This window comes from Mus caroli, unplaced genomic scaffold (assembly GCF_978045245.1).
Source record: "Mus caroli unplaced genomic scaffold, Mus_caroli_1 scaffold_14, whole genome shotgun sequence".
Classification (NCBI taxonomy): domain Eukaryota; kingdom Metazoa; phylum Chordata; class Mammalia; order Rodentia; family Muridae; genus Mus; species Mus caroli.
In genome coordinates this window covers 101,284,654-101,306,845 of record NW_028227269.1, presented here as the reverse complement: position 1 = coordinate 101,306,845, position 22,192 = coordinate 101,284,654, and the positions used below count along the sequence as shown (strand labels likewise).

At 46.3% G+C, this 22,192-nt stretch overlaps 1 protein-coding gene across 5 annotated transcripts in view; it reads right to left on the bottom strand.

Annotated features, from left to right (window-relative positions):
- Positions 1–5,717: 5,717 nt before the first annotated feature.
- Unc79 (unc-79 subunit of NALCN channel complex) overlaps positions 5,718–22,192 on the bottom strand; it is a 235,915-nt gene continuing 219,440 nt past the window's right edge. For all 5 annotated transcript variants that reach the window (XM_085830632.1, XM_085830633.1, XM_029484459.2 and 2 more), the window contains 6 exons: positions 21,742–21,917; positions 20,433–20,619; positions 18,417–18,614; positions 16,624–16,701; positions 7,860–7,901; positions 5,718–6,535 (listed from right to left, as the gene is read on the bottom strand). In XM_085830632.1, the coding sequence (XP_085686758.1) occupies positions 6,335–6,535; positions 7,860–7,901; positions 16,624–16,701; positions 18,417–18,614; positions 20,433–20,619; positions 21,742–21,917 (882 nt within the window). In that variant the 3' untranslated portion in view covers positions 5,718–6,334. The remainder of the gene's footprint in view (positions 6,536–7,859; positions 7,902–16,623; positions 16,702–18,416; positions 18,615–20,432; positions 20,620–21,741; positions 21,918–22,192) is intronic.

The following is a 22,192-nucleotide window of genomic DNA, read 5'->3' as shown; positions in this document are numbered from 1 at the left end:
CACCAGCTGTCACCAGCACTATGGTAAGTGGTGACACACAGACCCAGGATGGGGCAGGTCCTAGAAGGGCTCATCCCTGACTTACTTGAAATCTTTTTGGGGGGCTGAGGACAGACAGCACCTCTTCTTGTACTTTTTATAGGGGTGGGGAACTGTCACCTCCATTTTGCCACTAGTGACGCTGAAGCTAAAGCATTTCATGCATGGTCAGAGGGCAGGAGAACATGTAGATCCCAAACCCGAGCCCAGGCTGTAAAGCCCGTGTCTGCATCATCCCCACTGGAGCCTGGCTTCTGCTCCATCAGCTGAAGGTCTCCCACACCTTGCTGTCTGCCCAGTGTCCCCACCCCATTGGTCCCTAGCTCTGCATTTCCCCCCTCCTCTAGGCAATGTGACTGTCCTCACCTGGAAAGTACCCCGGTCCTTCAGCTTGATTATCCATTGATTCCTGTCTTTGCTAAGTGGCCACTTGAAGAAGTAGAAATCAAGGTGTCAGCCAGGCAGCCCCAGGAGGCACCCATTTTCCACTGGCCCACAAGGACCTGTCTGGGCGGTGTAATTAGAAACACTGCTTTGTTCCCGAAACAACCAATGTTTCCAACTCTTGTTAGCCTTGCAGAGTGTAGCTTGTACCAGGGGCTCACCTCAGCATACCCACCTGTCCTATACCCACCTGTCCTCAGTTTCTCTTCAGAAGAATTCAGCATGGCACTGGGCTGCTGCTGTTTATCACGTTGAGAGGCGGGGTCCTTGTGAGAGATGTCAACCAGGAACATGAGGGTCAATGTGGAGTGAATAGCATGGCCTCAAACCCTGCTTTTTCCTTTTCCCTTTGTTCCCTGTTAGCTGAGGGGCTCTTTAGTACCTGTAAGTGAGAGCTCAGTCTAAGCCCAGATTAGTGAGACCAGAGCCTTCGGGACTAAGAGGTAAAGGAAGGGAGACTGCAGAGCCAGGGAATAACTCAGAGACTATAGGACTCCTGTTCAGAGGCTATGGTGTTGGTTTTTCCTGATTCTGAGGCCAGATCAGTGGTGAGAGCTAACTCATGTGAGGCCAGATGGGTGGTGGGAGACAGCCCATGTGAGGCCAGATTGGTGGTGGGAGATAACCCATGTGAGGCCAGATAGATGGTGGGAGATAACCCATGCTAGAAATCACATGGCTTTCAACCATAGAGACGCCAATCAGAAGAAGAAATAAAATTGAAAGCTCATCACAGAATGGCACTCCGGGCGTCATCAGCCTGTAGGCTCCCCACTGATGCCTTTGGGTCTAAATAGTTCTTGTGGGTCAGACAAGCAGCAAAGTGTCTAGTTGTTAGTTTCTGTGATGTACAAACTGGAGGCTGCTGCCGGCAGACACGTGCTGAAGGGCTCCTGCAGAGAGTCTCCTTTTCCTCGGCTCTCCTATGAGGCTCATAATTAAGGGATCAGGGTGCCTACCTCACACCATGGTGAAGGTTAAATGACGTCACATCAAAAGCTTGTGACATGTAGTAAGCCCTTGACAGTGCTGTCTGCGGCTATAATTAGTCAGGGGCAGGTCTTTTCAGAACTGACTGAATCCCACCCAGCAGCCCTCTTAAACTGAAGAGCTGGCTCATCACCACAACCTTCAGTTCATCCACGTTCACTCTGTTTCCTGTGGTCATTAGTATTAGCTCTGTGGTGCTAAAGATTAAACTCGGGGCTTTGCATATACTAGGCAAGCATTCAATCCTTCTACCTACACCCCACATCTTTTTTCAAGTTTTATTTAGAGATAGGGTCCAAGAGCCTAGGCTGTCCTTGAACTTGTGAGTCTCCTGCCTCAATCTCTCTTGTAGAGTGTGTGTGTGTGTGTGTCTGTGTGTCTGTGTGTCTGTGTGTCTGTGTGTGTTATAGGTGGGGGAGAGAAGAGAGGGGAACCTGCAGTTGGGATGTAATATATGAGAGGAAAAATTTTAAAAGGTATAGTAACTGTGAAACTAAATGAGATTCAAGTTTTGATCTATAATTTTTCCACAGAAATTAATTCCCAAGAGAGAGGGAAAACACCTTTGTCAGATGAGGTGACTTTTTTTTTTTTGGTGAGGACAAAACTGAAGAAACCAATAAACAGAAATGTGTCCCGAAAGCCCACAGACTTCCCTAGTCCGTGCTTCTGACACAGCTCAGCCAAGACAAAAACAAGCCATTTCTAGCGGAGCTCTGACATGGGGACTTACAGCCCTAAATGTAAGCCACTGCCAGCTGCACAACCCAGCAGGCACTTAGCTCAGGGGCTTCCGGTGTCCTGCCTGCACATATGGGAGGAAGCTCTACGCCTGTCTCAGACACGACAGTAAGGGCAATATCTAGAAGCCACTTGGGACCTTGTAGGCACTCAATACACAGTGGCTGCCTTGGCTGCCCTTGACGGTCCCTCCGACAGGCTCACTGCTTTCTTCTTAGCTGAGGGTGGAGCTGGCCAGCCTCTCTTTGACACCTCAGCCATCGTGAGTCATGGGTCGCCCTTTATAACACCATGGTTTTACACCGTGCAATAAGTTCCTCCCATGCCCTTCTGCATACGAACCATTATTATCAAAACAAGTCATTTGCCCAATATACACATTTGCAAAGGTATAGTACAGTGAGTGTCTGCACTGCCCAATGGGTGCAGAGGTCCTCCAGTCACAGCTCATCAGTCCTGGGGGAACAATCCCATCTTCTCTGACCTGATCCAGTCTTCTTCTGTCCTGTTGTCACTTGATAGTGGGGACGGAGCAGTTGTACCACTTGGCCTTAGAGAAGACTCTGAGGGAAGAGGTCGCTGGAAACAACTCAGTGTGTGGCCGAATGGCACGCTTGCAAGTTGATGACAGACAGTGGACTCTGGGAAGTGTTGACCAGCAAGTCCATTTTGCCTCCTGTGGTCTTGCAGATCTTGATCCAGATGTGCTGGCTCACGGGCAAACCAAGCAAGCTATGAGCTTTCCTCTTCCATATCTTTGCCAGGTAGCAGCAGTCCTCCGGAGGTCTGCGGATCCCTGAGGTCTCCCAGCATTGGCATAGTCCTCTGCCTGCTGGGACTTCCCCAGGATTGCCAGAAAGACCCATTTTACAGAAAGGGAAAACAGAGGTCCAGACACAATAATCTGTCCAAGGTCAACCAACTAGTAAGAGGCATATGTACCATGGCAAATCATTGAGGACAGAATCTTTGTACTTAAAGAGTTGGGCCCATGACACCCTCGGGAATCTCAGAGTAATCCGATGACACTGAATCCAAGAGAAGTCCCTGAGGGAAGGAAAACTGGGTGACTCCTTAACCCTTCTCCAAGCTACTAGTGCTTGCCACCCCTGGACCAGGCGGCATTTTGCTGGGCTCTCTCCACCTTCGCCCTTGCCTTCACAGCTTTCCTTTGGCACTGATGTGGGATACATGTAGCTGAAGCTAATGCAGGATATGCGTGGGAACACAGCCCTTGGGTTGGATAGCCTGGGGACCAAGCTGTGCTCTGCTCCTTACAAGTAATGTGACCTTACATGAGTATCTTTACCTCTCTAGCTCTAGCAAGAATAAAAATAATAATTTCCTAAGTGTTTACCATGTGTCAGCTACTGCCCTAAGTTTCATTAAAATTTGTATATTTCTTTTTGCATTAAGAATGTGCCCTTGTCCCCATTTAAAAGATGAAGAAACACTAATAAAGAAATTCCAGCCATCCTGAGGTAGTGGGATTCTGGCTCAGTGGTCCTTCATGGCCTTTGCCAGGGACGGGGTGGAGGGAGTGGAGGGGGGGCTAGCATATGCTCTGAAGGGCCAGGTGGTGGCTGCATTAAGAAGCCTTCTGGGATGCAGTATCTGTTGCAACTCAGTGCTGCTACTGCAGCCCAAGAGCAGCCATAGTCTACACATGAGTGGCAGCTATGGTTTGCTCAATCACACTTGAACAAGCCACCAATGGATTCTGGCCTGTGGACAGCCTCTAGCCTATAAATTGCATCTGGCCTGTGGAAAGTCTCTAGCCTATGAATTGCATCTGGCTGTGGGCTTCCTCTAGCCTGTGGACAGTCTCTGGCCTGTGGACAGTAGCTAACCTGTGGACTACATCTATCCTGGAGATGGTATCTGGACTGTGACGTTAGTTTATCGGTCCTTGACCTTCATGAACAGCTTTTCCTCCATGGGCAATCCTGTTAAAGTGCCCTCCTTCTTCCTGACCCCTAATACCTAAGCTCTTGCTCAGCGAGGGCTGACATAGGTAACTAGGGATGACAGCATCTGCAGACGCAGTGCAGGCTGGGTAATCTACGGATCTCTATCTACCTACAAATCGTAGTAATATACTGACCACGGGGGCTGAGTTTGTGCCAGACAGGCAATAAAATGACCATGGTCCTCAAGGGCTAGGAGAAAGGCATGTCTGGGTGGGAGCACACAGGAGTTGGTAACTGGGATTAAGATCACAGAATCCACACACTGGGTTAAGGGCTCCACTCCAGCCCTCACTGAGAATACAAACACAGAGGCAAGTGGAGACAGGAGCTTGCTCAAAGAACTGGGGCAAAGACAAGTTGGAGAAAGAGCTGACATTGTCTAAGGTTGGGATGTGGCCCCTAAGATTTAGGTCGCCTGGAGCCTAAGTTGAATCTGGATGGGGTAGTCAACAAAGCCACTCCCTAGGAGACCGGTTAGAACTTTCTCCTCTGGTGGGTAAACCCTTCTAAGAGTTCTTGAACCAGAGCAGAATGTGACAATTCAGCCCTAGCTGAGCCCACTGAATAACACCACAAATAATTAAATGCATCCGATTCAGCAAATATTATCAAACACATACTATGTGCCACATTCTGGGGATCAGGATGGCACATGCCCCCAAAGCTGCCCCCATTTGCAAGTTCAAGTGAAATTAATATGTATACAACTTACTGGAGCACAGAATATTCACAGAAACAAGGCTAAGCATGACTGGAGGGTCCTGACTATGCGAGATGGCCTTTCTGAAGAATATGTCAGGAAGATACAAGCAGTGCTGCTTTGGTGCTCTGAGGACAGGCCCAGTAGGTTCCCTGAGAGCAGGTTCCCTGAAGGCTCTCAGAAGCACCAAGCTCCTTGGAGCACTCACACAGCCCATCAGGCTTCCCAGAAGAACAGAGGAGGAGGTTCTTGCTAACCAATTCGTTTTTTAAAAAAGGGAATTAGCTGTGCTTTCAAAGTCCTTGAAAGGGAGTGGACTGGATAAGAAGAGAAGCCCTTGTGTCTGAATGATTTCAGTCTTAGAGGAGGTGAGGATCTATAAAAGTTCTGAAGAGATGGCTGCCAGGAAGTAAACACTAGCTCTGGAAACTGACTTCTAAAACCCCAGGCTCACAAAGATAGTAAAATGCATTTAATAGCATTAAATGTCAGCATTCGGGTTAAATGTCTACTATGTCTTCTCTGGTCAGTGCATAACAGTGGGAGGTGGGAGGTTGGGGAGAGGAGCTTGCTTTGTGAATGCTAAGGAGTAAGTATAAATAAACCTGGTCCTCTTATGAAATGTAACTCCAGGGGCGGCGCTCAGAACCTATGCAGGGCCTCCTCTAGAACACTGTGCAAGCTGCAGTTTTAAATGGAGTCCCAGACAAGTGTTAACAAAAGAATAAAATTATGAGTCACAAACTAAAAAGATGACCATAAAGCTTGTTAAGAAAGCCCAGCCCAGAACTACTGAGTTGAGAAACTAGTTTTAAAAATAATACAACTTAACAGACGGTATTGGGAAAGTGTATTAAAAACAGAAAAACAATGTACACAGTTTAGCCACCTAATTTCTAAGTGCACTTCGTAATGTCTCTTGCCAGCTGCCTCTTTTTCTAGGGATGATGACAAAAAGCTTCGGTCAAGTGTCACTAGATTCTGGTGACTCGAGCTTGTTTTTGTTTTTGTTTTATTGCATTTCCAAGAGTGGATTTTTAAGAAAAACACTACAAAGGTTTCAAAAACCCTATTTATTCTCTATCATCAAAAATAGCAACAGGGGGACTTTATACAACTTTTCTGTGAGTACCCACCAGTCTATTTTTTTTTCTTAAAAAAAATAGAAGTTAGATAAAGAAAAATGATTTTGGTTTTGTTTTGTTTTTTTTTTTTTTCTTAAAAAATAATGTAAGGAAACACTTAATCAGATATAGCCCAAGGAGTCATCAGAAATATGTGTAGCAAGAAAGCTTCGTTTGTGGCCCTCTCCGGCCTTTGCACGTCTTTATACTAAACTAGAAAGAGAGTACAGTACCAAGGTTCGCCAACCTGCTTGGATCAAATTGTTTGTTTTTTTATACCCATTATTGCTAAGCCAGCGTGTTGACACTGGAGCCGAGGAGTCCACTCATAGAGGATAAAATTGAGACGCTGCTTCGGAGGACTGGATCTCCACCTGGGCCATTTTGAACTGGGTGCACTGCAGCCATTTCCGGAGGGCTGCTAGGCCAGCACTGCTCTGGCCCGAGCCGGGCAGCGTCCTCAGGCTGTGGTGGTTCACGTTGTTCTGAATGGCCTGGAGACGAAGCTGGAGGCCGGCGGATAAGTGCTGTTAAGAAAAGGGTAGACCAGTCAGTTCTTTCTGCTAAGTGCATAGGTCAGGTGGGGATGGGTGTGGCATTCGGTCTACAGGCATCAGTCAGACCTGGTCTGAAGAGACTACGCCTTCAAATTTGGCAATGCAGATGGTGGAGGTGGGGTGGGGGCGGGGCCTGCTCTGCTCCGCCCATACTGATGAGCTCATGTTGATTCACTGCAATGGGATCAGGGAGCTAATACCCAGTGCCTGGACTACCACACTGAGCCTGAGCAACCTCTCGCATTCAGCCAGGGGCATTTGCTGATACAGTGGTTAGGTGCTCTGGCTCTGGAGTGGGGAAGCTGTGGGAACAAGTCTGTATTAGGGGTTTGTCCCAAGAAGATTGGGGCTGTAGCACTTATTTCAGGGGCTCCATTATGCAAGTGAGTTAACAGACTTTCTAGAAGGGAACCAGGCTCATAGCAGATGGTCAGTACGTTTTAATATTATAATGGTCTCTCGGTCTCCATGTCACTTGACAAGGAGCGGCCATGTCAAAGTTTATCCTTCTCCCAGGTCCCCACCAAGCCCTCCTGCCAACGCTGTTGACAGTTGCCCTGCTGGCTTTTGACATCCCAGGTGTCTTGAGTCCACACCCCTCTCCTTCCATTAGTACAGCTTCCCAACCTAGGGATGGAAATCCAGTAGGAGTGGTTTTGCCCTCCCCTCTCCCCAGTGTTCCAGATGCCACAGACAGGCACCAGCTGTGGACAGAGCAGTGTTTGGCTCTGCCATTTATTGCTAAACCCCACTATATTTGTCACTAAGGGGTATGTGCCAAAATGTCACCACCAGTGAGACCCGGGATTGGGAAACACATTCACTCAGGGGGGAGCCCTTCCAGGATCAGGGACCCTGTCTAAGCCACTGGTCCTTATGGTCCCAACTTTCCTCATACGTAGAATGACGGGATTCAGATCTTTCTAGCTCAATTATGTCATTTATTTGGTGTTATCCTTTCTTCCTGGAATTCCTTCCATCCCAGATTGTCATATAATATCACCGGGTTGGTCTGTGCTAGACTCCATGGTTATCCTTCTTAAATAGGGGTTGTCCTCTAATTAGGGGCCAGTGCTTCTTCCTTCATCAGCAGTGAGCAGGAACAGGGCCCCCACTGATGCCCTCTGTAAGCCCCTTATCTGCCAAGAGTCTCCTGCATTATCAGCCCAAGAGACCAGAAGTAGGCCAAAATGGTTCCTTCTTTGTAGTCAAGAGAGCAATAATGTTTTCTTATGGATGCTCTGAGGTTCTCTGGAGGGGACAGAGCTTCCAGACAGCCCAGAGATTGACTTACCTTGGTATTTGACTGAATCATTGGTAACCACATAGGGATCAGCTGTATGGAGAGAGACAGAAGGCTAGTTACTGGTGTCTTCCATCTCCCACATGAACCTCTATTACTGCAAGGGAGCACAGATTGCACTCAATGTGCTCAGCACCGCAAGAGATTCGGGCCTGCCACAGAGCCACTGTTAGCAGCGATGAGAAGTGAGGCTGCCACAGAGCCACTGTTAGCAGCAGTGTCTTTCCCAGGCTAAACCCCACCCAGATGGCAGCATTTGGAGGTTAATAAGCATCCCATGGCTGCTTAAAACACACTCTTTAGAGTAGATAACTATGGTCTCTTGAATTTACCAAGCATGGGAAATTAAATGTGTATGTGTTTAATTAAATCCCTACTTTCTTGAAATGGGATTTCCTCCTCAGGATCTTTACATGAGGCTCTGAGAGGCGTGGCCACTGGATCTGCCTGTAGCTGGTTAGAGCACAATGCGGCAGTGAACAGAACAGCGCTGAGATACAATTTATCCATGACAGAAAATAAGAGAGCCCTGGAGGTGTCTGACTAGGGTGGGAAGCCAAGGCAAAGACGCATGTATCACTCCACGGGAGTGTGTGGAGGGTTCCAGGATGGGGAGGCGGGGATCAGATTTTTAGGAAAGCTATGGAGAGAGTTCAGAAGGCAAGATGAACTGGGAGTTCTAAGAGGGTGGGTACCCACAAAACGGGGTTTGTCTCCGCTTTGCCTCGGGAGCACTCCTTCCTTGGAGTCATACCACTCCATGACAACCATCTTCAGTACTCTTTGCTCTCTGCTTTGACCTCTCACTTACACTTCTACCCATTAAAATGTTCATAAGTGCTCATCACTTTGTAAATAGGGAAGGAAGTTAGGAGTGTGCCCCAGAAATCTCATTGGTGAGTTGTAAGTGGGACAAGAGATGCCAATCCAGTAAGTTTGGAAATTTTTTTTTTCTTTTCTGGCACTTCTCGGCACCTTCTTAAACGCATAGGTATTGTGACATTTCACTCTGTTGTTTCTTTTAGACATCGGTCCAACCCAACAGTAGGGCAATTGTGGATTAAACGGAATTTCCAAAAATTCTGCACTGTAGTTCTAGCCTGTCGTGCTCAGAATGTAGCCTTATTTGGAAACAGGGCTGTTGAAGATGTAACTCAGAGAAGATGGGGTCATCCTGGAACAGCAGGGCCTCCATCCAGGACAGCTGGCATCCTCATGAAGAGAGGAGTCTGGACACAGACACACATGGGGAGAACACTGAGAAGAGATGGAAGCCAAGAGACGCCAAAGATCTGCCACAGGCTCAGAGAGAGGCAAGGAGATGCCCTCTCACCATCTGCACAAGGAGCCAGCCCTGCTGGTACTCTGCTCCCAGCCCTCCAGCCGTCTAGACTGTGAAAGCATAAGTTTCTGATATTTAAGCCACTCAGCCTGAGGTCCTCATCATGGTGAACCCAGAGAAAGAATGCAAGGGACAAAGCCTGGACACAGCTGTGGGAGTGTGAAGAGTCATGAGGGGCGGGCGGGCGGGCGGGCGGGAGGGACTCCTGAGTGCTGAGAAGGAAGAGTCTTAGTGGGTCATGGGAAGGGTGCTTAGAAAACAAAGGCCAAGCCACCCGACATGAGCCACAGGTGATCTTGGGTGGCCCATTAGGGGGTCTGGGCTTAATTACAAATTCACAATGCCTCCCAAAGGCAGGCAAAGCCCTTTCACTACAGAGGCATGATAGAGACAGTTGAAGAGAGATGAAGAAAGACATGGACATTGGAGTCAGGGTTTAGAGTGGTGACTGCATGGTGGGAGGGAGAGAGAGAGAGAGAGAGAGAGAGAGAGAGAGAGAGAGAGAGAGAGAGAGAGAGAGAGAGAGAGAGAGAGGAAGGAAGGGGGAGCCTGCAGTGGTCTGCAGAGACATTCTGCATGCACAGGCAACCTGCAATGATCTGAAGATGAATTTGCTATTCCACATGGCTGGAGTTCGCAGGGCAAACTGGAGAGAGGAGAGCCATGTGGACAAAGTGGGGGAAAGGAGCTGCACATGGAGACAGAGTGCCACGGAGATAGTGCCACGGAGACAGAGTACCACAGGTCTTCTAGGGGTCTCCCTGCACTTCAGCTGAACACCGATCAGTGTGCATCAGCAGGAAAAGCACCCAACACTGAGGAAAGAGGGAATAAAGTGACTGGAGGGAAGCATCCATGCTGGTGACATAGGGTGAGAAGAGTTGGTGCTCACTGGATGGGTGAGAGGGGAGGACTGAACAAATCTGTCAGGAAGGGGCTCCATCACATTGGTGCTACGGAAGCGGTGTGAGCGTGGAAGTCCCTCTTCTATCTCAACTGACAAAGCAGAAGATCCCGCCCGAGGAAGGTTCAAAGGTTTGGGAGTAATTTAATCATCTCACTAAATGAGATCAGAATGTTTAAATGAGTATACAAACAGCTAGCAGATCCACAATGTCAAGAACCAAAAAATAAATAAAAGCAAAAAATAAAAACCCAACAAGGCAGGCAAAGAAACAGAAAAATGACCCACAAATGAGAAGAAAAGCCAGTCAATAGGAGAAAAAGGAGAAAAAGTCAAAGGGGCACAGATGATAGAATTAAAAGAATTGTTCCACCTATTTTTTAATTAAAAAGTTGTTCACTGATGAGGTGTGTGTGTATATGTGTGTGTGAGAGAGAGAGAAAGAGGGGGGGAGACAGAAAGAGAGAGAGAGAGAGAGAGAGAGAGAGAGAGAGAGAGAGAGAGAGAGAGAGAGAGAGAATGGATATGGATATGGATATCAGAGGACAACTTGCAGAAATCCGTTCCCCCCTCTACCACATGGGCACTCAGCTATGTGGCCAGCAGGCTGGGCTGCAAGTCTTCACCAATTGAGTATCTCATCAACCTACTATGCTTATTTCCAGGAAGACCAAGAAAGAGGAATGGTGAGACAGTGGGATGGAGGCGCTGAAAGATGATCAGTTAAAGAAACTGTGGTGATGCCTCCCCAACCCCTAAAACAAACAAACAAACAACAACCTATACACCCCAAGTCTCAGCAAACTCACAAACACAAGACTGCAAAGGAAACTACCATGACTCACCATCTTCCAAACACTACCACCGTGATAAAGGTAAAAGCCTTCAAAGGGGCAGGGGCGGGGGTGGGGTGGGGGTGGGGCGGGGTGTGTGTGTGTGAGGAAAGGTAGGAAGCACGCAGACTCCTGCTGGGAATAATGGATGCAGGCAGATCGTTGGTCACAGCACCTCTAAGAGACTGGGTGACACTGTGTATCCAGAGCCTGGTACCCAGAGCTTTGGATTGTTAAAGCCCTGCAAGCTAGGCATAGTGAATAAACCTGTAATCGCAGGATCAAAGGCAGGAGGATTGCTGAAATCCAAAGCCGGCCGGGTGTACACAGTGATACCTTGACTTATTTAAATATAAAAAAGTGAATAAATAAAGATAAATTGTGAAAAATTTTTGAGGCATTAAAGTAATGCACTACCAGCAGGCTGGCATGAGAAATGTTTTTAAAAGTAAAGAAGGAACGGTAACAGAAGGTAGATGTGTAAGCACGAAGAAACAGAAAATGGCCAACACGGGAGCTGGAGGGATAATGACACAGGGGCTGGAGATGGCTCGGTGCTTAGAGCATGTCTGCTCTTAGAAAAGACCCAGGTTCGGTTCCTAGCACCCATGTCTGGTGGCTTACCACCATCTGTAACTCCAGCCCCAGTGGGTCAACACCCTATTCTAGTACCAGCAAGTACATGCAGGTGGGGGACCCCTCCACAGTTACACATTCCGATGCATAAATAAAAACAAAAACAGACTGTAAAAAAGAAAGTGGCAAATGAAAATAATAGAAAGTATAATAAATCCAAAGCCTATTTCTAGTCCCTTTAAGTGACTGTTAATTATGTAAGACCAAAACAGCAAGATAGTACCTGGGCCTGGTGGTGTAGGCCTATAATCTCAGCTATTTGGGGATGCTGAGGTAAAAAGATTATAAGCTCAAGGCTTACTTGGGCTATAGAATGAGTTCAAGGCTCACCTGGGCAACTTACTGAGACACTGTATCATAAGGTAAAAAAGAAAGAAAGAAAGAAAGAAAGAAAGAAAGAAAGAAAGAAAGAAAGAAAGAAAGAAAGAAAGAAGGAAGGAAGGAAGGAAGGAAGGAAGGAAGGAAGGAAGGAAGGAAGGAAGGAAGGAAGGAAGGAAGGAAGGAAGGAAGGAAGGAAAAGATTTATGGTTTCATGGTAAAATACTTCCTAGCATGCACATAGTCTTAGGTTCAAACTCATCAGATTATCATCCTCATCATCTTCATCATCATCATCATCCTTGTAATGTGTGGTTTGGTTTATAACATGTATAGAGACAGGAAGTCGGAATAGATACAGTAATTCTACAGTATTACTTGAAGATTGTGCTAAGTTAAAATATATATATATATATACTATAAACTCAAAATCAACCACTAAAAATAATAAATGGAATACTCTTCAGAAGATAATTTAAAATAATTCTTAAAAATCTACAGGTCAAACAAGAAGCTAAAACACAAATTAGGAAATGTTTTAACTCAATAGGAGTGATGAATATACACCACCCAACTGAAGGAGAGTACTTAAAACAGCACTCAAACGGAAACTAAGTCTGAACACTGGTGCTTGAAAAGAAAATTCCAAATTTTAATGATCCAAGTTTCCATCTTAAGAAATGAAACAAAGAGAAGTATAATCAGTATACAATCACAAAATTCTCAATTAATCCGAAATGGGGAAAGCAGAATAAAGGGCAAAGAACAGGTGAGAGAGAGGCACAGAAAACAAGTGAGAAGCTGGTTGCTTTAAACCCACACTGTGACAAGATACACTGGATGAAAACCGTCCAAAGACTTTAACCAAAAGGAAGAGACTGTCAAACTGGATGCTTTCAAAAAGACAGTTGCCTGCTCACTATCTGTAAGAAACACACTTTATAGACATAGATTAATAAAAATGGAAGTAGATTTATCATCCTAACACCAGGCAAAAAAAGAGCTACCTTGCCTTTTATTAACATTAGACAAAGTAGCTTTCAGGGGAAGGATTGGCAAAGTATAATAGGTGATATTTCATAATTTCAAGTTATCAAGGAAATACAACAATCCTAAGCATATAGGCCTGATAGGAGAGTTTCTTGAAAATTATGCATAAAATTGAAACTGATAGAGCTGAAAAGAGACCAAGCAAACCCACAAATGACACTGCTCTCCCCATACCTCCTTCCCAGACTTAGGAGGCCACGTGACATGTTTGTGGATAAAACTGATGGAAATATAATATGGTCCTTTTAGACATACTTCTGAACTGTGCAATATTCCTGAGGGAAGTTGGTCACATACAAATATAAAGACAGAGTGTGCTTGTGGGTCAGGAGAGGATTTTGTTAAGACCGCAGTTTCTTCCAACCTTAAGCCTCAAAGAAATCCCAGTAACAATCTGAACAGTCTTGTAGAAATTGACAAGCTGATTTTAAAACCTTTCTGTGAAGGCAAAGTCCCTATAAATGTCAAACTACTTTGAAAAGGATGAATGAAAGACCAAGGCTTCTGTGGCAGAATGATGGCGTGGCACAGGGGTAAGGGGAGCCACGGACCAGAAGGAAGAATCCAGATGTATACACGTACACATATGCCAGCTGATTTTTGACAAAAATGTAAAAGCACTTGATAGAAAATCAACAGTATTTTTAACAACACCACCAGAATAATTACACCGGATAGACACAAAACGTATCTCTCTCCACGCTTCACACCATACAAAAAAATCATCTCAGAATGTGTCACAGGCATGAATATGAAAGAGAACACAGATAAAAAGTGGAGTAAAACAAAGATGTCTGATACAGGATTGCGCATGCATAAAACCAGGCTAGGGATGCTGAGTGGGGACAGCTGTGAGTTCAAGGGTAGCCGGAGCTACATAGGAAGACACTAACACACACACACACACACACACACACACACACACACACACACAGAAGAAGGGGTGGGGTGGGCAAGCAAGGAGGGGAGGCTGGAATCTTACATGGCTTTACGTTACGCAAAGATTTTCTAGAACTACAACATCAAAGTGATTTTTTTTTTTAAATTTTGATTTGGACACGGTGGTACATGTCTGTAATCTCAGCATTAGGAAGATCAGGAGGAGTTCTGGGGACACAGTCGCTCTAGGGCCGGCTTTGGCTATATGTGACACTGTCTAAATAGAGAGATAGAGAAGATGGGAAAGGAAGAGAGAAATCTGATGAATGATAGTTTGCCAAAACAAAAGTCCTCGCCTGTCTAGACAATGAAAGGACAACCACAGGAAAGTCTTTTGAGACCGCATTCTCACACAGGCTTTGTATCTCTCAATTCAATAAGAACAAAGCTTCAACCGAACCAAATAGGGACAAATAATTAATTTGGGCACATCACCAAGCAGATAGACACATAGCAGGCACACAAATGAAAAACATTAGCATCATCTGGCATTAGAAAAATACAATTTAAGCCACAGCAAGACACTAGTACCCAACTCTCAGAATATATGCATCTATGAAATATCACAATAATGTACACTAATAAAAAATGTTACTATATCAAATGCCATGGAGGAACTGGAACGTTCTACGTGGCGATAGTGAACGTAACAGAACATGGGCACCTTGGAGACCGTCAGTCATGATAAACACACCAGTAACTGAGCACCCAGCACAGAGCAGCACGCATGCACCAACATTTATATGTGCATACTCACAGCAGTTTTATAAAAGACCCACATTGGACATCTCTGACATCTAACTGACAATAATGGATAAACAATGTCTAGTATATCCATGCAATGGACTACTATCAAAACTAAAAATAACAGCCAACTGATGCATGTAACAATGTAGGTCAATCTCACTTGAATGGACCCAAGATGAGGAAGGCAGAAACAAGCAAGATATGAATCCATTCGTAGTAAGTGGCAGAAATCATATCAATAGCTGCCCAAGGGCAGGAAGTAGCAGAACGGAGACATTGTAAAGGGCGTAGAATGCTTTAAACATGGCTGCTATGTTCATTCTCTTGATTGTGGTGATGGGGTCACAGAAGTAATTAATGTCAGGCTGGTGACATATTTTAGTGAGCCAACATGTTAACCACCAAGCCCAATGGCCTGAGTTCAACCCCAGGGACCCAGGGACCCAGGGACCCAGGGACCCAGGGACCCAGGGACCCAGGGACCCAGGGACCCAGGGACCCAGGGACCCAGGGACCCAGGGACCCAGGGACCCAGGGACCCAGGGACCCAGGGACCCAGGGACCCAGGGACCCAGGGACCCAGGGACCCAGGGACCCAGGGACCCAGGGACCCAGGGACCCAGGGACCCAGGGACCCAGGGACCCAGGGACCCAGGGACCCAGGGACCCAGGGACCCAGGGACCCAGGGACCCAGGGACCCAGGGACCCAGGGACCCAGGGACCCAGGGACCCAGGGACCCAGGGACCCAGGGACCCAGGGACCCAGGGACCCAGGGACCCAGGGACCCAGGGACCCAGGGGCTGATAGGCTTCTGAGTTTATCCTCTGACCTCCACATACACTCCATAGCAGCACACACTTATACATATACACATGTGCTTATGAAAATAAATAATTATAGAAAAAACAGTAAAAGCTCATCAAAACATACAACTAAGATATGCTCAGCTTAGCACATGTAAAGCCATGTAAACTGCACTTTAAAGAAACTGCAAAAAAAATTAAAATCAGGGAGGGTCATCCAACTGACAGTTTTTCCCACACTGTGACTTTTTCCCATATTAGGACATGCTAAGATATATCTCCTTCATTTGAACCAAAGACCTCACAGTGGCTGGTATCAGTCGAGCATTCCTTGCAAAGGTTGCTGCTCTCCAGCACAGCCTGAGACAGCGAGGTAATGAGTCTTTAACCAAGACTCTTGGAGCAAAGCAAGGAGTGAAACAGCGTCTGATTCCAAGCTGATGCTCTGTGCTTAGTGGCAGTGGTGGCAGAGACCCAGACAAGAGCATACAGAGGAGAAGGCAAAGAAAAGATGTGGCCAGGGAGGAGCAATCATCCATGGGGTAAGGAGGAGAGATGGCAGGATACCAAGGGAGATGGGGAGCTAGAAGGCGAAGAGCGGGGTTAATCTGGTGCAGATCTGTCACTTGGGGTTTTATTCCTTGGGGCAAAGTTACCCATTCTCTTGCAAGTCATCCCAGTCACTCTTTAATCTCATGGTCTGCTGTTTCTGGAAGGGTTATGGATGCCTGAATTATCTTCTTCTACTACATACTCGTTTAAAATGATAACACAGGAGACTGAGCTATGTCAGACAGAAGCAGCATGTGTCACCTCAGACAATGCACAGCGATTTCTCTGGTTTTCTGGATACCTTTTGCCAAGTGGGGCCACCACTAACTTACTTATGATGTCACCGGGCTATTTTTAGAGCAATGTTTCTTTGTTGTATTTTAACTCCTGTGTTATGTGCAGCCATGGTCTGACATGGAAGAATGCATTACAGTGGTAGAGCAAGAACAGACACAGCATATTAGCCTCATTGATAGAAGCCTACACATTGTAGATACCCTACAGCCCCAGCTCTACCTGTTTAAAACAAATCCATTCTTCCCCCCCCCTTTGGATTATATATTCAAAACAAATCCATTTTTACTTTTAGCACTATGAAATGATTTGTAAAAATCATAAGCTTTTCCTACCTTGACAAAAATGGTTGAATTGCATTCTTGCAACGCCTCCATTAAACTAATCACATGGAGACACACCATTTCTACCATCTGAAACAACAAACATCCAAGTCAATTTCATTCCCCATGAACTCAAAACATTGTAAACTCATCAGCAGCCACAGAGGTCTGGTACCCTGCACCCAAACCACAGAGAATGGCTTCCATTCATCTCTGAAACATTGTACCAGAAATGGACCTTTCAAAGTCCCGATGGCCTTGAATGCTCCTTCCTTGGACACTCGAGTCAGGCTGCTGTTTGAACTTTAGGGTGGCTTTCACTGATTTTCAGGGCTCTCGGGCTCCCGTTGGAGGACTAAGGGTTTCAGCATCATTCTGGGTATCCTTCTAGGTCCATCTCTCTCTCCACTCACAGGGAGGCCTCTTGGGGAGTGGCTTATAGATCTGCCTCTCCTGTCATAGTCCCAGTGGCTCAGGTAGCCATGCTCACACTAGTTCAAATGAGATGGTGTCCCTCATTGGAAATCCTTAGGGATGGATTTTAAATACTCCAGGGAGGTTGTACTAGACTGCCTTCCTGGGTTGAATAAATTTTTCAGGAAAAAAAATAATTAATTAAAATTTGTATGTAAGAAATTTTGTATGTAAGAAAATATGTAAGAAATGCTCTGGGGACATGTTTACTTGTAACATTTGAGTGCCAAGAGGGATTTTGAGGAAAACACAGGCACAAAACTCTGACATTGAATGAAAGTGCTAATCTCTATCATAATGTGCAAAGCTCCAGTTTTGGCGTCTTCAAAATAACATAATATTTGATCCCTGAGTTCTTTTTTGGCCACAGAACTGTGATCCAATAAATACAATTATTTCTTTAGTACCAGGACCTGTTTGCGAACCCTATCGTGAGCATAGCTTTCCTTGACCAAACCAAACATCCTTCCATATGTAATAAATACCATACCATCTCCTCCAATGAAAGGAAAGGAACGTGCTTCAATAAAGGAACTATGGGGTCCTCCTTCCTTATAAAATATTCCTCAGTTGCGACATCATGCCCAAATACCTCTGTGGCCAGGGCAGCAAGGGATCCTAGATACAGCGGAATCACTATTGTGTGCTTCCGGTTTGTTAACTGCCTACGGATCAGAATGACACCCATGGAACCCTTATGGCCAAGACCCTGGCTGCTGACCCTTCAGCTGGGAATCCTCCAAACGCCAAATGAACCCCCGAGAATCTCTCACAAATACCTCCCACACACCTCCAACTAACTCCAGAAAGGCTATCCAAGTTTGCTTAATGAAATAGGTGCAGGCTAAGTGCTCCCCAGCTATTTCCAGTATAACCTGAGATAGCCCCTCTCTTGGCTTTGAGACCTTCTGTGGTTAGTCTGCTCTCAGACTATGATAGAAAGGTACCTAATGGTGGAGGTTTGCCCATATTGCTTTGGAATTTGGACCTGGCATGGCTTTTTTCTCCTAATCCTTTGGCCTTACAACATCCTAAAGGTAGAAATTTCATACCTAATTCATTTAGCACTAGGTAGGAAAGACAAACTATGTCTGCTTTGCATTTGGTTGGATTGGTTTTTTTTGGTTTTTTGTTTTTTTACTGTTTAAGACCTACAACATGATACTTTGATATGGTAGCATGGCTAAATAAAGTCACTGAATACTGGCATTCCGCTACATCCTTATTTGTGGGTTTGTGACTAGGAGTGGCCATCTTTGCTACATCCTTATTTGTGGGTTTGTGGCTAGGAGTAGCTTAGGTGTATCTCAGAGGGATCCTCAGGAACTCACCACTTTATTGTGGGCCATCAGCTGAAGGATGCTCGGTGTCACCCTGCTCCAGAATTCCAGTGCTGTTAGTATTGCTGTGAAGCTGAATTCGTTCTGATTTTGGACGTTCGTTGCCACGGCACTCTGTTCGCAGTATACCGTCCAGAGCTGGGCAAAGATGAACGCATGGAAGAGGGAGCACATGTGGAGCACACAGGTCTGCAAAGGAAGAGGAGGACGGGTGTGCGCCATGCTCACAGCAGGTGGTCTTGCCAGGGAGCACAGAAGACTCACAAAGGTTCTATGCTTTGAATCTGCTTTTCTCTGTCAGTGGGAGTGTTCGTGGAGGAAGAAAAAAACAAACTCTTTCTTTGATTTGCAGACTGAATCTACCAACGGTCGTGTCCTTTCCTGAAACTGACATTTTCATCCCTAAGGTGGATTAGGAACACGGATGTTCTAGTTAGCCATGTTAGCACATTTTCACATCTATAGAACAGGGATAACGGCAAGCTTGCTGAAAGGGCCAGCTAGGAGTAAAAGAGAAGCAGGCAAGACCCTCCTCCCTGCACTTAGACTCACATGGCAGCAGAGCAGTGTCAACAGGAGACCTATCCGTGGTGGGCACTCACTGCCACAGCATTATGGAGGCTTTCCACAGACTACTTCCTCAGTTCCCAAGCCAACCTACTATGGACTTTACAGATGAAGAACTGAAGCTGGGGAAAATTAAGTAATTTTTTTTTTTTTTGGAGTTTGCAAAGGTTGTGAGGAGCAGAGGAAGCCCCGACTGAATGAAGTCTTGGTTGAATATGTGTTCTTGACATGGGCACTGCAATATCCCATGGAAAATGGTGAAGTCTTCCTTCTCCCTGGAGTGAGGCCCAAAGGGACGACAAAATATTTTTCTGGTCATGTCCAGATGCTGACAGTGTGTGCACAAAGTGTCTACCATATCCCCCCGTTCCCAGATGCTTACAGCCTGAAGACCGCTCCCTCACAGGGACTGCTCCTACTAAGGTTAGTTAAACCGGCCTCCTTGTCCAGATGTATACCATAGCCTGCCTCTGGGTTTGTATCTAATAACCACATCTCCTTGTTCAGCTGTACACAGAAACGCCACTGCCCTGTTCAATTCTATCTAATTAACATACTGAGTGTCTGGGATGCTGAGCCTTCTCTATCAGACAGTCCAGTCCACCAGGTCCCAGATTTTCTGTGTGTCCGTCTTTTCTAATTTCCTCCACTCCCCAGTCAGATCAAGTTCTTTGAACCATGCAAGAATGATGCACCAAGGTACAGACAGTTCCTCTGGAAACATCATGTGGGTCATCTGGACAGGTACTTCATTTCCTCACAGAGCTAGCTCTGGCCTGAGTCTCAGGTTCTCTTAAACCTACTGGGATCTCCGAGAGCTTGCCTAAGCTCCAGGACCAGCCCTTGGATCCTGGTAGCTGACTTGTCTGGTTTGCAAGTCTGAGTTCATGACTTATATCAGCCTGGGTTTTGCTTTATTCTCTTAAGCATGCCATCTGTCTCTAAGATTTGCAAACTTCCTCTGGGTAGGTGAATCTAGTGTGCTTTGCTGAGCACCACGCTAGCTTTCTCACTTTCATGCTGTGTGTTCATGTGTCCTACGGGATTTGAGTCCAAAAAAAAAAAGTACATAAAGAACAAGATGGGCATACATCTCCCCCAACTTCATCCTTGGTACTGAAAACTGAGCAGCAAATTTTTATTGTATCTGTAGCCTGTTATTTCTCTCTATTGTTTTGAGACAAAACATTGCCTGGGAAACCACCTCTCCCTTGCTGTTATAATTTATCTCCATAAAAGTAAGCCAGAAAACAATTTAGGGGCAGAAAAGACAGCCTGGGAATTTAACTAACTTTAAGTAAGGCATTAGCCCAGCTACTTTCCTAATAGACACGGGAGAGTGAGCAAAATGCTTTCTTCTCAGAGGAATCTAATCAGTTGATAAGGGTCCTGTTGGCCAATTCCAATGCACAAGGTCTGAGTCCTGCAGAAATCACTTACCTTTGATTGCTCTGGAAATCCAATTAGGATAACAATAAGGTGGTCTGCAATGTGGGAACCTGCATCCAGAGGTATGGGAAGGCATGGAGAGGAGGCGTTGGGACAGACTGCATTATGCGTGAGGGATCCCAGAAGCAGCCAGGACAGCAACCGGATGTGGGAGACACACTCGATGAATTCTTTAGGTCTGTCAGGGAAGAAAGGCTGCATTAGGGGTGACTTTATGTTTTTCTCTTTCCTTCGATGCCCAGAGAACACTTAGTGGAGGAAGGGATTACGGTGTAGTCTCACAGGCTGGTACATAAAACAAAAACGCCAAGGCCAGAGTGGAAACCCAAAATCCTTTCTGTTTGTCTCGCTTTCTACTCTAATCTTGGATTTTCCCTTCTGGAGGGGGAGGCTTTGGTGGGACAAGTCTCCCTGGACTCTTCTAGAATCCTTTCTTCTCAGAAAGTTCTTCCTAGACATCCTCACAACGGGAGGAGGAGCAGAGGAGAGGAAGACACACCCATCGAGTGCTTTATCTTCCACTCCCGTTCGCCCTCAGTCCTTCCTCTGGGATGACCCCGGTGAGCTCCAGGAACTCAGCTACAGGTGCCTGGCTTCAAGCTTCCACAGAGGCATGTCAGGGGCATGCACCTCCTCATAGTTCATTTCATCCCTGCAGCGGCTTCTGCTCTACCAAGTTGCCTGGAAGCACGGGGTGTGTGATTCACAGAGCCCGGCTTACTAACTAGCTGAGGTCTAGGGTTCAAGTGATTCTTCAAAGATTTCAGCTTCCATCGGCTGTAAAAACAAGCCAGGGTTAGATTAGGGGCTGGCTTCTTTTATGGGTAGCTCGTCACAAACTGCCCAAGGTCTGCAAACAAACATAAGGATGGTATCTGTACCCCTTCTTCTAGCCAGCTCCATTCCACTCTTAGAAATCTTCAACACGGCCATTAGCTCCATCTAAATCTCAGGGATTTGGGAGCACTTCTGCTCACTTGCATGCCCATTTAAAATTTATTTTATGTGTATGGATACTCTGCCTCTGTGTGTGCGCCATGTGTGTGCAGGGCCCCCTCGAAAGCCAGCAGAGAGCATTAGCTCCCCTGGGACTGGAGTTACAGACAGCTGTGAGCCCAATGTGCTGGGAATCAACCCCAGGTCCTGTGGAAGTCCAGCCTGGTGCTCTTAGTCACAGAGCTGGCTCTCTAGTCCCCCTCCCCCACCTTTAAGATGCTAGGCACCTAGTCCCCCTCCCCTACCTTTGAGATGCTAGGCACCTAGTCCCCCTCCCCCACCTTTGAGATGCTAGGCACTTTACCCTTGCTGCATTGCAGAGGGAGGATGGTAGAGCCAAGGCAGATATCGGATCACGGCTTTGTTATCTCTGTGGTTGCCCCGGGAGATTTCCATAGCTGCAATCTGAGCTAGGCCAACTTTGAGATGACCTCCGAAGGTATCCTCGTGAAGAGGCTGGGAGCACGTCTTCATGTGGCTCTGTAACATCAAATGATACATTGTAATCCTGGCAGACACCTGGAGGCGTCCCAGACCACTTATTCTCTCTTTTTTTCTTTATTCTCCTCTGGTATATTATTACATCCTGACCTCAGTTTCCCCTCCCTCCTCTCTCCCAGTCTCTTTCTCTGCCCACCTCCCGGTCTTCCCCAGAGCCACTGCCTCTTCCTCCTCCTTTCCCCTCAGAAAAAGGCAGGCCTCCCAGGGATAGCAACTAAACATAGCAAATCAAGTTACAAGAAGACTAGGCATAG